Here is a 13,758-nt window from a genome sequence, read left to right as displayed (position 1 = left end):
CAAGACCACCAGTTTCAAGAAACAGGGCAAGTCTAAGGGAAAATTCAATAAGGGTGGCAAGAAAGCTGCCACGCCTCCTATGAAACCTAAGAACGGCCCTATGCCTGTTGCTGAGTGCTATTAAGGCAAGGAGAAGGGACAACTGGAAGCGTAATTGCTCCAAGTATCTGGCTGATCTGAAGAGCGGCCTTGTCAAGAAGAAGAAAGAAGGTATATCCGATATACATGTTATAGATGTTTATCTCACTAGTTCTCGTTCTAGTACCTGGGTATTTGATACTGGTTCGGTTGCTCATATTTGTAACTCGAAACAGGAACTATAGAATAAACGACAAGCTCGCTGAAAGATGAAGTGACGATGCGCGTTGGAAATGGATCCAAGGTCAATGTGATCGCAGTCGGCACACTTCCTCTACATCTACCTTCGGGATTAGTTTTAAGCCTAAATAATTGCTATTATGTACCTGCGTTGAGCATGAACATTATATCCGGATCTTGTTTAATGCAAGACGGTTATTCATTCAAGTCCGAGAATAATGGTTGTTCTATTTTTATGAATAATATCTTTTATGGTCGAGCACCACAAAAGAATGGCTTATTTCTGTTAGATCTCGATAGTAGTGATACGCACATACATAACATTGATGCTAAGCGAATTAAACTTAATGATAATTCTACTTATATGTGGCACTCGCTGCCTTGGTCATATTGGAGTGAAACGCATGAAGAAACTCCATACTGATGGATTACTTGAATCACTTGACTTTGAATCACTTGATAGATGCGAAGCATGTCTAATGGGAAAAATGACAAAGACTCCATTTTCTGGTATGATGGAGCGAGCTACTGACTTATTAGAAATCATACATACCGATGTATGTGGACCAATGAGCGTAGCATCGCGCGGTGGTTATCGTTATGTTCTAACCTTCACAGATGATCTGAGTAGATATGGGTATATCTATTTCATGAAACATAAATCCGAAACTTTCGAGAAGTTTAAGGAATTTCAAAGTGAAGTAGAAAATCAACGTAACAAGAAGATCAAATTTCTACGATCTGATCGTGGAGGTGAATATCTGAGTTATGAGTTTGGCATGCATTTAAAGAAATGCGGAATACTTTCACAATTGATACCGCCGGGAACACCTCAACGAAACGGTGTGTCCGAACGTCGTAATCGAACTCTCTTAGATATGGTTCGTAATATGATGTCTCTTACTGATTTACCGTTATCATTTTGGAGTTATGCATTAGAGACAGCCGCATTCACTTTAAATAGAGCACCATCAAAATCCGTAGAAACGACACCGTATGAATTATGGTTTAATAAGAAACCTAAGCTGTCGTTCCTGAAAGTTTGGGGTTGCGAAGCCTATGTAAAGAAGTTACAACCGGACAAGCTAGAACCCAAAGCGGAGAAATGCGTCTTCATAGGATACCCTAAGGAAACTATAGGGTACACTTTCTATCACAGATCCGAAGGCAAAATCTTTGTTGCTAAGAACGGAACCTTTCTTGAGAAAGAATTTCTCACTAAAGAAGTGACTGGAAGAAAAGTAGAACTCGATGAGATTGATGAATCTATACTCGGTGATCGAGTAGCGCAGATGCCGGAAGTTGTACTGTACCGCCTACACCGGCAACAGAGGAAGCTAATGATAATGATCATGAAACTTCGAACGAGGAAACTGCGAACCTCGCAGATCGACAAGGGAACGTGCCACTCCTGATTGGTATGATCCTTGTCTAAATGTCATGATTGTAGATAACAATGATGAGGACCCTGCGACGTATGAAGAAGCGATGATGAGCCTAGATTCCAACAAATGGCAAGAAGCCATGAAATCTGAAATGGGATCCATGTATGATAACAAAGTATGGACTTTGGTAGACTTACACGATAGCCGAAAGGCTGTCGAGAATAAATGGATCTTCAAGAGAAAACCAGATGCTTATGGTAATATTACTGTCTATAAAGCTCGACTTGTCGCAAAGTGTTTCCGACAAATTCAAGGAGTTGACTACGAGGAGACTTTCTCACCTGTAGCGAAGCTAAAATCTGTGAGGATTTTGTTAGCAATAGCTGCATTTTTCGATTATGAGATTTGGCGATGGATGTCAAAACGGCGTTCCTTAATGGAGACATTGAGGAAGAGTTGTATATGGTACAACCCAAAGGTTTTGTCGATCCTAAAAATGCGACAAAGTATGCAAACTTCAGCGTTCAATCTATGGACTGAAGCCAGCATCAAGAAGTTGGAACCGACGCTTTGATAAGGTGATCCAAGACTTCGGGTTTATAGGGTGTCATGGAGAGGCCTGTATTTACAAGAAAGTGAGTGGGAGCTCGTAGCATTCCTGATATTATATGTAGATGACATATTATTGATCGGAAATGATATAGAACTATTAAGCGATGTTAAGGGTTATTTGAATAATAGTTTTTCAATGAAAGACCTTGGTGAAGCATCGTATATATTAGGCATCAAGATTTATAGAGATAGATCAAGACGCCTAATAGGGCTATCACAGAGTACATATCTGGACAAGATTCTAAAGAAGTTTAGAATGGACGAAAGTAAGAAAGGGTTCTTACCTATGTTACCAGGCAAGGTATTGAGTAAAACTCAAGGACCGGCTACGGCAGAAGAAAGAGAAAGGATGTGTAACATCCCCTATGCCTCGGCAGTAGGATCTATCATGTATGCCATGCTATGTACTAGACCGGATATAGCACATGCTGTTAGTTTGACTAGCAGATATCAAAGTGATCCAGGAATGTAACAAATGACATAGTTCAAGAATTTCCTGAATTACTTCAAAAGAACTAAGTATAGGTTTCTTTGTTATGGAGGTGACCAAGAGCTCGTTGTAAACGGTTACACCGATGCAAGTTGGAACACCGATCCCGATGACTCTAAGTCACAATCTGGGTACGTGTTTATATTGAATGGTGCTGCGAAGCTGGGCAAGCTCGAAGCGTGCACGGTGGCGAAGTCTTCAACAGAATCGAGTACATAGCGGCTTCGGAGGCTTCATCGAAGCGGTATGGATGAAGAGGTTCATTGTAGAGCTCGGTGTGGTTCCTAGTGCATTGGACCCATTAATCATTTATTGTGATAACATGGGTGCCATCGCCAATGCACAAGAGCCAAGGTCACACAAGAGGCTGAAGCATATCAAGCTGCGTTACCACTCGATTCGCGAGTACATCGAAGATGGAGAAGTAAAGATTTGCAAAGTACACACCGATACGAATGTAGCAGATCCGTTGACTAAAGCTCTCCCTAGGGCAAAGCATGACCAACACCCATTATGCCATGGGTGTTAGGTATATTACAATGTAATCTAGATTATTGACTCTAGTGCAAGTGGGAGACTGAAGGAGATATGCCCTAGAGGCAATAATAAAGTGGTTATTATTTATATCTTTATGTTTATGATAAATGTTTATATATCATGCTAGAATTGTATTAACCGAAACATTAGTACATGTGTGATATGTAGACAAACAAGAAGTCCCTAGTATGCCTCTTAAACTAGCTTGTTGATTAATAGATGATTAGTTTCATAATCATGAACATTGGATGTTATTAATAACAAGGTTATGTCATTGTGTGAATGATATAATGGACACACCCAATTAAGCGTAGCATAAGATCTCGTCATTAAGTTATTTGCTATAAGCTTTCGATACATAGTTACCTAGTCCTTATGACCATGAGATCATGTAAATCACTTATACCAGAAAGGTACTTTGATTACATCAAACACCACTGCGTAAATGGGTGGCTATAAAGGTGGGATTAAGTATCCGGAAAGTATGAGTTGAGGCATATGGATCAACAGTGGGATTTGTCCATCCCGATGACGGATAGATATACTCTGGGCCCTCTCGGTGGAATGTCGTCTAATGTCTTGCAAGCATATGAATGAGTTCATAAGAGACCACATACCACGGTACGAGTAAAGAGTACTTGTGGGGCGACGAGGTTGAACAAGGTATAGAGTGATACCGAAGATCAAACCTCGGACAAGTAAAATATCGCGAGACAAAGGGAATTGGTAATATATGTGTATGGTTCATTCGATCACTAAAGTCATCGTTGAATATGTGGGAGCCATTATGGATCTCCAGATCCCGCTATTGGTTATTGGTCGGAGTGAGTACTCAACCATGTCCGCATAGTTCTCGAACCGTAGGGTGACACACTTAAAGTTGGATGTTGAAATGGTAGTTCTTGAATTATGGAATGGAGTTCGAATATTTGTTCGGAGTCCGGATGAGATCCGGACATCACGAGGAGTTCCGGAATGGTCCGGAGAATAAGATTCATATATAGGATGTCATTTTATGTGAAATAAAATGTCGCGGAAGGTTCTATGGAAGGTTCTAGAAGGTTCTAGAAAAGTCCGGAAGAAACCACCAAGGAAGGTGGAGTCCACAAGGGACTCCACCTCCATGGCCGGCCAGCCCTAGTGGGGGTGGAGTCCCAAGTGGACTCCACCATAGGGGGCCGGCCACCCCCCACATGGGAGGTGGGAATCCCGCCTTTGGGTGGGAGTCCTAGTTGGGCTAGGTTTGCCCCCTCCTATGGAAGGTTTTGGTTTCGGGTCTTATTCGAAGACTTGGACACCAACACTTGGGATCCACCTATATAATGAGGGGCCAAGGGAGGGGGCCGGCCACCCCAAGACCATAGCTTGGCCGCCCCCCTTGAGTGGCCGGCCACCCCCTCCCAAACCCTAGCTTTGCTCCTCCACTTCATATTTCCCGCGTAGCTTAGCGAAGCTCCGCCGGACTTCTACACCGCCACCGACACCACGCCGTCGTGCTGTCGGATTCAAGAGGAGCTACTACTTCCGCTGCCCGCTGGAACGGGGAGGTGGACGTCGTCTTCATCAACAACCGAACGTGTGACCGAGTACGGAGGTGCTGCCCGTTCGTGGCGCCGGAACCGATCGTGATCAAGATCTTCTACGCGCTTTTGCAAGCGGCAAGTGATCGTCTACCGCAGCAACAAGAGCCTCATCTTGTAGGCTTTGGAATCTCTTCAAGGGTGAGACTCGATACCCCCTCGTTGCTACCGTCTTCTAGATTGCATCTTGGCTTGGATTGCGTGTTCGCGGTAGGAAATTTTTTGTTTTCTATGCAACGTTATCCTACAGTCACAGGACACAAGCAAGACACTACAAGTTCAACAATCACAAACAACGGACTTCGAGTTCCCGCACTTGTCAAGGTCTGCCTCCTAGAGCATCATCACTGCATAATAAAGAAAAAGAACCATTTAGCATTGGCAATTGTTCAAGTTCGAAATTTTGCAAGGCAAATTGTCCGAGTATAGCTTCGATGCTCAAGTTCGCATGGAACTAACCTGAAACGGCAAGTCAGCAGGCTCAGCAGAAGCACTAGGACCACGACTACTTCCGGTATGAATCGGAGTGATAGGCCGCGACTGGCTGGGCGAGGGTGAGGGCGAGGCAGAAGCACGACCAATATCAGTGCTGGACTGAGCTGATCCCTATATGTTAGAGCAATAGATAGAAATTATAAATCTCTCTGTGTGCAACAAAACTAGAACTAGTGATTGAGTCATCTTGCAAAGGACTTACCGGAATTCCTGAGGTGACCGAGGCGAGGAATTCTTCTCTCGTTGGGATCCTTGGTAGCGGTGGTTTTGGTGGTGGCGGAGATCCCATAGTTGGCTGAACTCCAGTAGTAATATACGCCATCACCGCCTGCAAGTTATGAGAAAGAACTAACCGCATTATGGCTGGCCTGGTACGCATAGTTGAAACTAGTGAACGTGGAACTTCTCTTGGGTAGAATGAGAGAAAGAACTAACCGCATTATGGCTGGCCTGGTACGCATCATGGGCTTCAACCGACTTCACGTACTCCTCAAGCTTCTCCTCATAACTCTCATAGAGCCTATCGTATGCCTCGTCCAGAGAAGTCTAGAATTTGACATAATGAATCTCAACAATATAACCAACTAGCGGTGCATGAACAAAAAGTTAGAAAAATGATGAAAATTAGGAAGAACTTACATCGAAGGCCCGCCTAGATCCACCGGGCCGTGGACGAGGTGGGATCAACTGACTGCTGCTCATGCTAGAAGCTCGAACTTGTGTGAGTGTGGTGGTAGGCGCGATCACCCCATCAAGAATCTGATGGCGGCCATGCCGCTTGCCGAGCCCTGACACGATCACCACCGTCTCGTCGACCTCCTCCTCAAGGGGCTGAGAATCCTCCCCATGCAGTTTTTTGAACGCCGTCGCGTAATTTTGCAAGTATGTGCCAGACTTACCATAGTATTGCTCCTCTCCAGGTTTGTCGACCTTCGTCTTCTTATGCGACATCTTCCAGGCTCCTAACATAGTAAGCGGCTTCCCATGAACTTGCTCCTGAAACGCCAAACAAATGTATACAGGATTCAGGTATGACAGTGTAGGAAACAAATTACTGAAGAAAACCAACATAGAACCAGGTCTGGCACCCAGCAAGTAAACACTTATACTCTGTATCTTACTTACTGTACTCAGTAGTTGTGCTAGCACCCAGCAAGTATAACACTAATTTTGCAGTGGCTGCCACTCCAACTAATTAAGAAGCTGACACTACAGTTGTTTGTTTGATTGTTTGGGGATTATTATGCCAGCACGAGCCTGATACTGAATATATAGCTTGTGTCCACTGAAACACTTCTTCGTGCACCACTCAAACAGACAGTAGGGATATAAACTAGACTAATAATCTGAAAATCAGAAGCGAAAGAATTTAGAACTTGTATACAAATAGAAGGGGAGAGGGACCTCCACTACTGAAGTCTGTCCTGGGCTCCTGGACTGCAGTCTATCCGGTGTGGTTAATTTCTAGATTATTTGGTGCCGTCCTCCCTACGGATGCACAGGTATTAAATTATGCTATGCAGATCGAATCCTTCCATTACAAGGACACTCTCTTCTCTGTGTGCCCCATCACGGCATTTGGATTGTTCTACTACTAGTTGTGCATGCACTTACTGAATCATGAGGGCTGTCTGTGCACATTTAGTTCGATTGTTTTTATTACTATACACTCTGGAGAGCAGAACCAAATGAATATGGAGTACATGTGTGCCATATGGAGAACCATCTTCAATTTTTCTGAGCCTTCCAACCCTCAACAGGGTGTGGTCACAGCTGAAGTATTTGGATTGTTGTAGCTGAATGCGGAACATGTACTTACTGAATTATTGAGCGCTGTCTGCACATTTAAGTTCGATCGTTTTTGCTAGTCCTGATAGAAACATAGTGATGATAACTGAATACAACACTATACTACGAAGAATCATCTTCAATTTACATGAACATGTCCAACAGGAAGGATGGATGTCAGAAAGAATTACCTGGTGCGCCTTGTAGCGATCATGGGACCGGTTTCCTGCATTGTGCGTTCCATCCTTGCCACGATTCTCCCTATTTTTCATGCTTTGGGCCATGAACTCCGCATCTTCCCCGACCCACAAGTCCACCAATGCCGCCCATCCATCGTCTCGTCCATCGACCCATTTGGGAGCAACCTAAAGAATGGAAGCATCTCATTTCAAGAGCATGTAATGCAATTAGCACCAACAGAGAATAAGAGACAATTTACTTACGCCCATGAACTCCTCCTTCGACAATGTAAGACCTTTTGCAACAATTTCTTTCTTCAGGACCCTTTTGCCTTGTTCGGCGTAGAAGTGCGAGATGGCCACAATGCGCGCATCGTACCGCTGCTGGCGTACCATCTTCCTCGCGGCATTCACCAAGACCTGGCCCGCCTTGGTACTATCCTCCGTCGGCACTTTATAAAAGACCTACAATCATGCAATAAACGGTGATGTGCAATTACCAAGGATGCAGCAAGCGATCCCAGGGAAATACAGTGAAGGTCCACAGTGTTGGTTCAAAGGCATGTATGGTTCAAGGTTGTCCCAAGGGTGCACATGGAGGCACACCTCTGTGCATTGGTTATGGAGGAGGCAAACGCTGCTCAGTCACTGGATGTTCCAATGCTGCGTGTGGAAGCAGTCAAGGCCGCACTGAATGCTGCGTGAGGCATGGTGGTGGCAAGAGGTGTAAACATGATGGATGTGGAAAAGGTGCTCAAGGAAACACAGATTTTTACATTGCACATGGTGGAGGGCGGAGTGATTTCTGCATCAAACATGGTGACTTGTGTACTTTTCGAAAATTTCTTACCCAAAAATTGGTGATCACAGCATTCGCACAGGTCCCGAAGCTTTCGTCATGAGCAGCTTCATAGTCCTCCCATTTAAGGGCTAGCTTCTTGTCCCGGCATGTTTCATCTAGCGGCTTCAACCTGTAGAGCCCCGGCCAATACTTCTTCAGCAACACTCCAAGCACGCCATTTGGAAGGCGGCCCCGTGTACCAACAAATGACCAATTGCTGCACAAGAGTCAGAATATTAGTATGTGCTATATTAGTATTACCAAAATGACCTAATTTGTTCAAATGACCACTTACTCTTTGTTATTCGGCTTAATGAGGGTTTTCTCATCATCATTAGCTGGTACTTTTGGGAGACCCGCTATTCCCCGAGTCCAGATCGACTTCGAGCTCCCCTGTGGCTCGAGCTCCTCCTCGTCCTCGTCCTCCGCCTCCTCCTCCGCATCAATCTCCTCCTGCTGCACCTCACTGTCCTCCTCTATCTCCTCATCCTCTGGGGAGGCTCCTCTCGCTCCCTCCTCCCCCTCGGAAGTCTCGGTGCCAGTAGCGGAGGGTACATCACTAAGGGAGGGTGTCGGAGTCCGCTGCCCTAGTGTACGCTCTTGGCCCCGGCCTCGTCCTCTAGGGGGTAAGCCCCCTCCTCATCGCTGGGAAAGCGAAACCTCCTCACTCGTGGTCCTCCGGCCTCGTCCTCTAGGCGGTAGACCATCCTCCCTCCCTTCATCGTCACTATCACCAAAGCGTCGAGTAGGAATATGTGCTCTTCCACTTCGAGTTGTTCCGGGCTTCTCTTGGCGCAACTTCTTAAGCAAGCTGAAGGATGATTGCTTGCTCATTGTTCAATCACCTGCATTGAGTAAGAGTAAACAATTAGTAAGGAAAATATAAATATTGATGCAAATGAATGAGCATAGTAGCAATAAACAAGCATGTAGCAATTATTAACCATAAAAGCATACTAGAAAGACCCTCACCGCGAATCATCATTATCACTATCACTATCGTGTGAGTAGTAAGGTAGCCCCTCGACGGGTGCAGGCTCATCAACGTCATCATCGTTGAGATGTAACTTGGAGAGCATATCTATGTCCTTTACATTGACAACTGCCTCGCCACGATTTTGTTCATTGTTTTCGAGGTCCTCAAGACCACCCATAAGTATATCAAAGTCCACGCCATCCTCTTGCTCTTGATAGAAATCTCCCTCGTATGTGATGGGGTTTATATTGTTGTAATCGTCCTCGTTTGGCATGGGTAGCTTACCATGTGGCGATACCTTGAACACAACTTCCCAGCCCTTTAGTTCCTCCTTCTGGCATGGGTATGGCAAATAATAAACTTGCCTAGCCTGGTGAGCCACAACAAAGACATCGGCTCCTTGATAGGTGGTTGAAGGCCTAACTTCCACTAAACCAATAGACGGGGTAGTTCTCATTCCACGGACTGGGTCGAACCAATGGCATTTGAACATGACGAGAGTGAGATGTTGTGCCCCATGATCAAATGAAAGCTCGTACACGTTTTGCAACCTTCCGTAGTACTCAAGATTATCGACTCCTCCGGTAAACACCCCAGTATTTATAGTTTTTGCATTAGGGCGATTGTTCTGATGAAACTCCGTATGGAAGCGATACCCATTCACATCATACTTCTCATACATCTTGACGGTACGATCGAAACCCTGAGAAACCCATCTCAATTCATCTGGCATCTATGTGTTGGGATCATTACCCTACAAGTTCAATTGAAATTGTTGGGTGCATTAGTTCGGTGTAATAGAAACTATAAATGTTAAACTAGGCACGCAGGTCAAGTTAGAAATTACTTTCTCCATGAACCAACCCACTAAATTTTTCCTTCCGGGGGCACCCTTTCTTAGAAGATTATCCAGCTCCGTGGCATTAGGATACCTCCTTTCCGGCCACTCCTCATCGACGAATTGGCTAAAAGAAGAAACTACGTATTAGTACGAAATCGATTTACTAGTTACAAAGTAATTTGTTCGCCATTTTACCTCATGAACGACTCCGCTACTTCCTCAATGTTAATCAACACATAGAACATGATGTCCTCCCACTCTTTCTTGGTCAAGGTATAATTTTTTGAGCCACCGGCCTTGCCACCTTTCCCTTGGAAGAGGGTGAGCTTGGGTTCATACTTGGGCTCGTCGACATTGTACCGAGAGAGCTTATTATGAAGAGTCGGGACATTATCGGCATAGTACGTCGTCGTGACATCTGACACCTCCTCAAGGATATATGCCTCGGCTATAGAGGCTTCAATCTTAGCTTTGTTTCCACATTTCTTTCGAATGAACTTAAATATTCTCTCAATGCAAAACTGCCAACGAAACTGGACCGGTCCCCCCAAGATTGCCTCATTCGCGAGATGCAAAATGAGATGTGCCATCGGAGTAAAGAAGCCTGGCGGAAAGATCATCTCTAACTTGTATAGCAACTCTGGCACTTTATCATGCAACTTTTTCATCATCTTGGGGCATATTTCTTTAGCACAAAGTGTGCGGAAGAAATGGCTCAACTCCGCAAGCACTCGCCAGACACGCTCGGGGATATAGCCTCGAACCATCACCGGCATTACCCGCTCAATCCATATGTGATAGTCATGACTCTTGAGCCCGGTGACTCGACCGGTTAAAACATTGACTCCCTTACTCATATTCGAACAATAACCATCAGGGAACCTAAGGGTGTATTTGAGCCACTGGAATGCCTCCTTCTTGTGGGGACCTTGAAGGCAGAAGTCAGCATCTGGCTTGACCCAATTTCTTCGATTTGCCTGGGGAGGCCGCATGTTTAGGTTTTTTCTATCACAAAGCCTCTCTTGATCGACTCTAGCTTTGACATTGTCCTTTGTCTTCTCAGGAATGTTCAGGACTGTGTGAAAGAGGGACTCTGCAACATTCTTTTCAGTGTGCATCACATCAATGTTATGAGGAAGTTTGAGGTGCTCGTAATAGGGGAGTTGCGTTAAGCCTGGAATGTGGGTCCAGTTGTGTGTCTCACCATATCCCACAAAACCTTTGCCATTGGGCTTAGCCTTTAGAGCAAGTAGCTCGGCAACAACAGCTGTACCTCAGGGTGGGCATTCGGTTTTAACCGAAATTTCGGTTTGGTTTTTGCGGTTTTTGAACAAATTCGGTTTACAAAAATGGTAACCGAAATTGGCATGAAAATGTAGGAAACCGAAGATTCGGTTAACCGACAAATTCGGTTCGGTTTTCGGTTAAAACCGAATGAACCTACTCACTTGAACAAATAGTAGGCATCACCGAAGAAAGCAAATAGTGATTGACATATCAACACAAAAAACATCAACTGCGCAAGAAATCGACAAATGAGCACCAATCGTGGAGAGATGCTATTTGGTAGGCTGCGGCACTCGTGATACAGGTGCATCACTCGTGAGCGATTAAAAGGGGTAGCTAAGACTTCGAGCGACGTGTTCTATTATGCAGGCTTCACGCTAAATTCAGAAAAAGCTAGTACATCAAAGACCAAAGTCATACATTGAATGAACATTTTTTGGAACATCAAACGCAATTGGGCTTCTATGGAATGATCGGTTTATGCATAAATTGATGGTAGGTTACTCAATTCGGTCTATTCGGTCTTGTTCGGTTAGTGGGGCTAAAAACCGAATTCTACCAAATTTAATTCGGTTAGTATAAATGGAAACCGAAAAAATAGCGGTTAATGAAAAAAATCCGAGATTTCGGTTAGTTCGGTTTCGGCTCCGGTTCGGTTTTCGGTTTCACGGTTTTTATGCCCACCCTGAGCTGTACCATCGAACGTTGGGATCTTGTTTACTTCACTGACAACTTTGTCTTTCGTGAAGTGCTTTTTGTCTTCTCTAAATACATGCCCTTCTTCGAGGAACTGTCGATGGTTGTCAAAGGCAGAATACTTGCCACCCTTCTTCCGCTCGACTTTTTGGCTCGGTTTACTTTGTCAACTTTGCAAAACGGGACCGTCGGGACATGCGGTATGGCCGTACCGGGCGCGCGGGTGCACCCGTCCGCCAACGCGCGAAACGGAAAACATTTAGCACATAAAATGACGCGTCCTAGACCTAAAAACATTTTTCCCTCCATTTACTGAGCGAAGGAAAGTGTGGCCCCAGTTCAAATCCGGTCAGTTTCCAGCGGATTCGGCGGGACACCGCAGGAAGCGGGAGGGATTCCCAGATGGCTATCGCGTGCATATTGCATGTGATAGGTGGTGTGTAGGAGGTATCCTACCGCTGCGCGGAGGTCTCGCGCAATAATAAAATGCGCACCATGTAGCTCCTTCACAAAAAAAAGCCCTTGCGGCACCGCGAAAATGGAAAAACCGTCGCCCGTGGTTCGGATTGGAAATCCGCGACCGGGGCCTTTCTTCCCATCCTAAGGCCCACGCACGTGCCAAATATGGCCTCGTTCCGACAAACTATGTGGTGAAACGGGCCGTTTCCTACTCATTTCCCCTAAAAGCCATAGAACTCCAGACGTGATAGCCCTACTCGTGAAGGGTTTTTCAAGATAATTGCCGTATCCCAATTCCGTCTTTTGCGGTGGTTAATAGAACACATAAAATAACGCCACGCGGCTCCGCTCGACTTTTTGGCTCGGTTTACTTTGTCAACTTTGCAAAACGGGGCCGGCGGGACATGCGGTATGGCCGTACCGGGCGCGCGGGTGCACCCATCCGCCAACGCGCGAAACAGAAAACATTTAGCACATAAAATGACGCGTCCTAGACCTAAAAACATTTTTCCCTCCATTTACTGAGCGAAGGAAAGTGTGGCCCCAGTTCAAATCTGGTCAGTTTCCAGCGGATTCGGCGGGACACCGCAGGAAGCGGGAGGGATTCCCAGATGGCTATCGCGTGTATATTGCATGTGATAGGTGGTGTGTAGGAGGTATCCTACCGCTGCGCGGAGGTCTCGCGCAATAATAAAATGCGCACCATGTAGCTCCTTCACAAAAAAAAGCCCTTGCGGCACCCCGAAAATGGAAAAACCGTCGCCCGTGGTTCGGATTGGAAATCCGCGACCGGGGCCTTGCTTCCCATCCTAAGGCCCACGCACGTGCCAAATATGGCCTCGTTCCGACAAACTATGTGGTGAAACGGGCCGTTTCCTACTCATTTCCCCTAAAAGCCATAGAACTCGAGACGTGATAGCCCTATTCGTGAAGGGTTTTTCAAGATAATTGCCATATCCCATTTCCATCTTTTGCGGTGGTTAATAGGACACATAAAATAATGCCACGCGGCTCCGCTCGACTTTTTGGCTCAGTTTACTTTGTCAACTTTGCAAAACGGGGCCATCGGGACATGCGGTATGGCCGTACCGGGCGCGCGGGTGCACCCGTCCGCCAACGCGCGAAACGGAAAACATTTAGCACATAAAATGACGCGTCCTAGACCTAAAAACATTTTCCCCTCCATTTATTGAGCGAAGGAAAGTGTGGCCCCAGTTCAAATCCGGTCAGTTTCCAGCGGATTCGGCGGGACACCGCAGGAAGCGGGAGGGATT

General features: G+C 45.6%; 1 protein-coding gene across 1 annotated transcript; it reads right to left on the bottom strand.

Moving 5' to 3' along the window:
- Positions 1-5,171: 5,171 nt before the first annotated feature.
- Positions 5,172-9,058, bottom strand: LOC127298589 (uncharacterized). Its single transcript, XM_051328443.2, has 9 exons — positions 8,521-9,058; positions 8,235-8,442; positions 7,649-7,849; positions 7,397-7,570; positions 6,057-6,413; positions 5,853-5,963; positions 5,620-5,745; positions 5,382-5,528; positions 5,172-5,269 (listed from the first exon to the last, which is right to left on the bottom strand). Exons 3-9 carry the CDS (start codon positions 7,778-7,780, stop codon positions 5,267-5,269), a joined length of 1,050 nt encoding a protein of 349 aa, XP_051184403.2. The 5' UTR covers positions 7,781-7,849; positions 8,235-8,442; positions 8,521-9,058; the 3' UTR covers positions 5,172-5,266.
- Between the last annotated feature and the right edge of the window lie 4,700 nt (positions 9,059-13,758).

The sequence above is a fragment of the Lolium perenne genome, chromosome 5 (assembly GCF_019359855.2).
Source record: "Lolium perenne isolate Kyuss_39 chromosome 5, Kyuss_2.0, whole genome shotgun sequence".
NCBI classification, from domain to species: Eukaryota; Viridiplantae; Streptophyta; class Magnoliopsida; order Poales; family Poaceae; genus Lolium; species Lolium perenne.
This window is presented reverse-complemented; position numbering and strand designations above follow the sequence as displayed.

Bases quoted from the DNA above. Each gene is read 5' to 3' on its own strand.
- LOC127298589 (XM_051328443.2), bottom strand. From the start codon at position 7,780: ATGGTACGCCAGCAGCGGTACGATGCGCGCATTGTGGCCATCTCGCAC. The intron at 7,571-7,648 runs GTAAGTAAATTG...TCCATTCTTTAG, and splicing joins CGAAGGAGGAGTTCATGGGC to GTTGCTCCCAAATGGGTCGA. The intron at 5,529-5,619 runs GTAAGTCCTTTG...TCTAACATATAG, and splicing joins CGGTCACCTCAGGAATTCCG to GGATCAGCTCAGTCCAGCAC.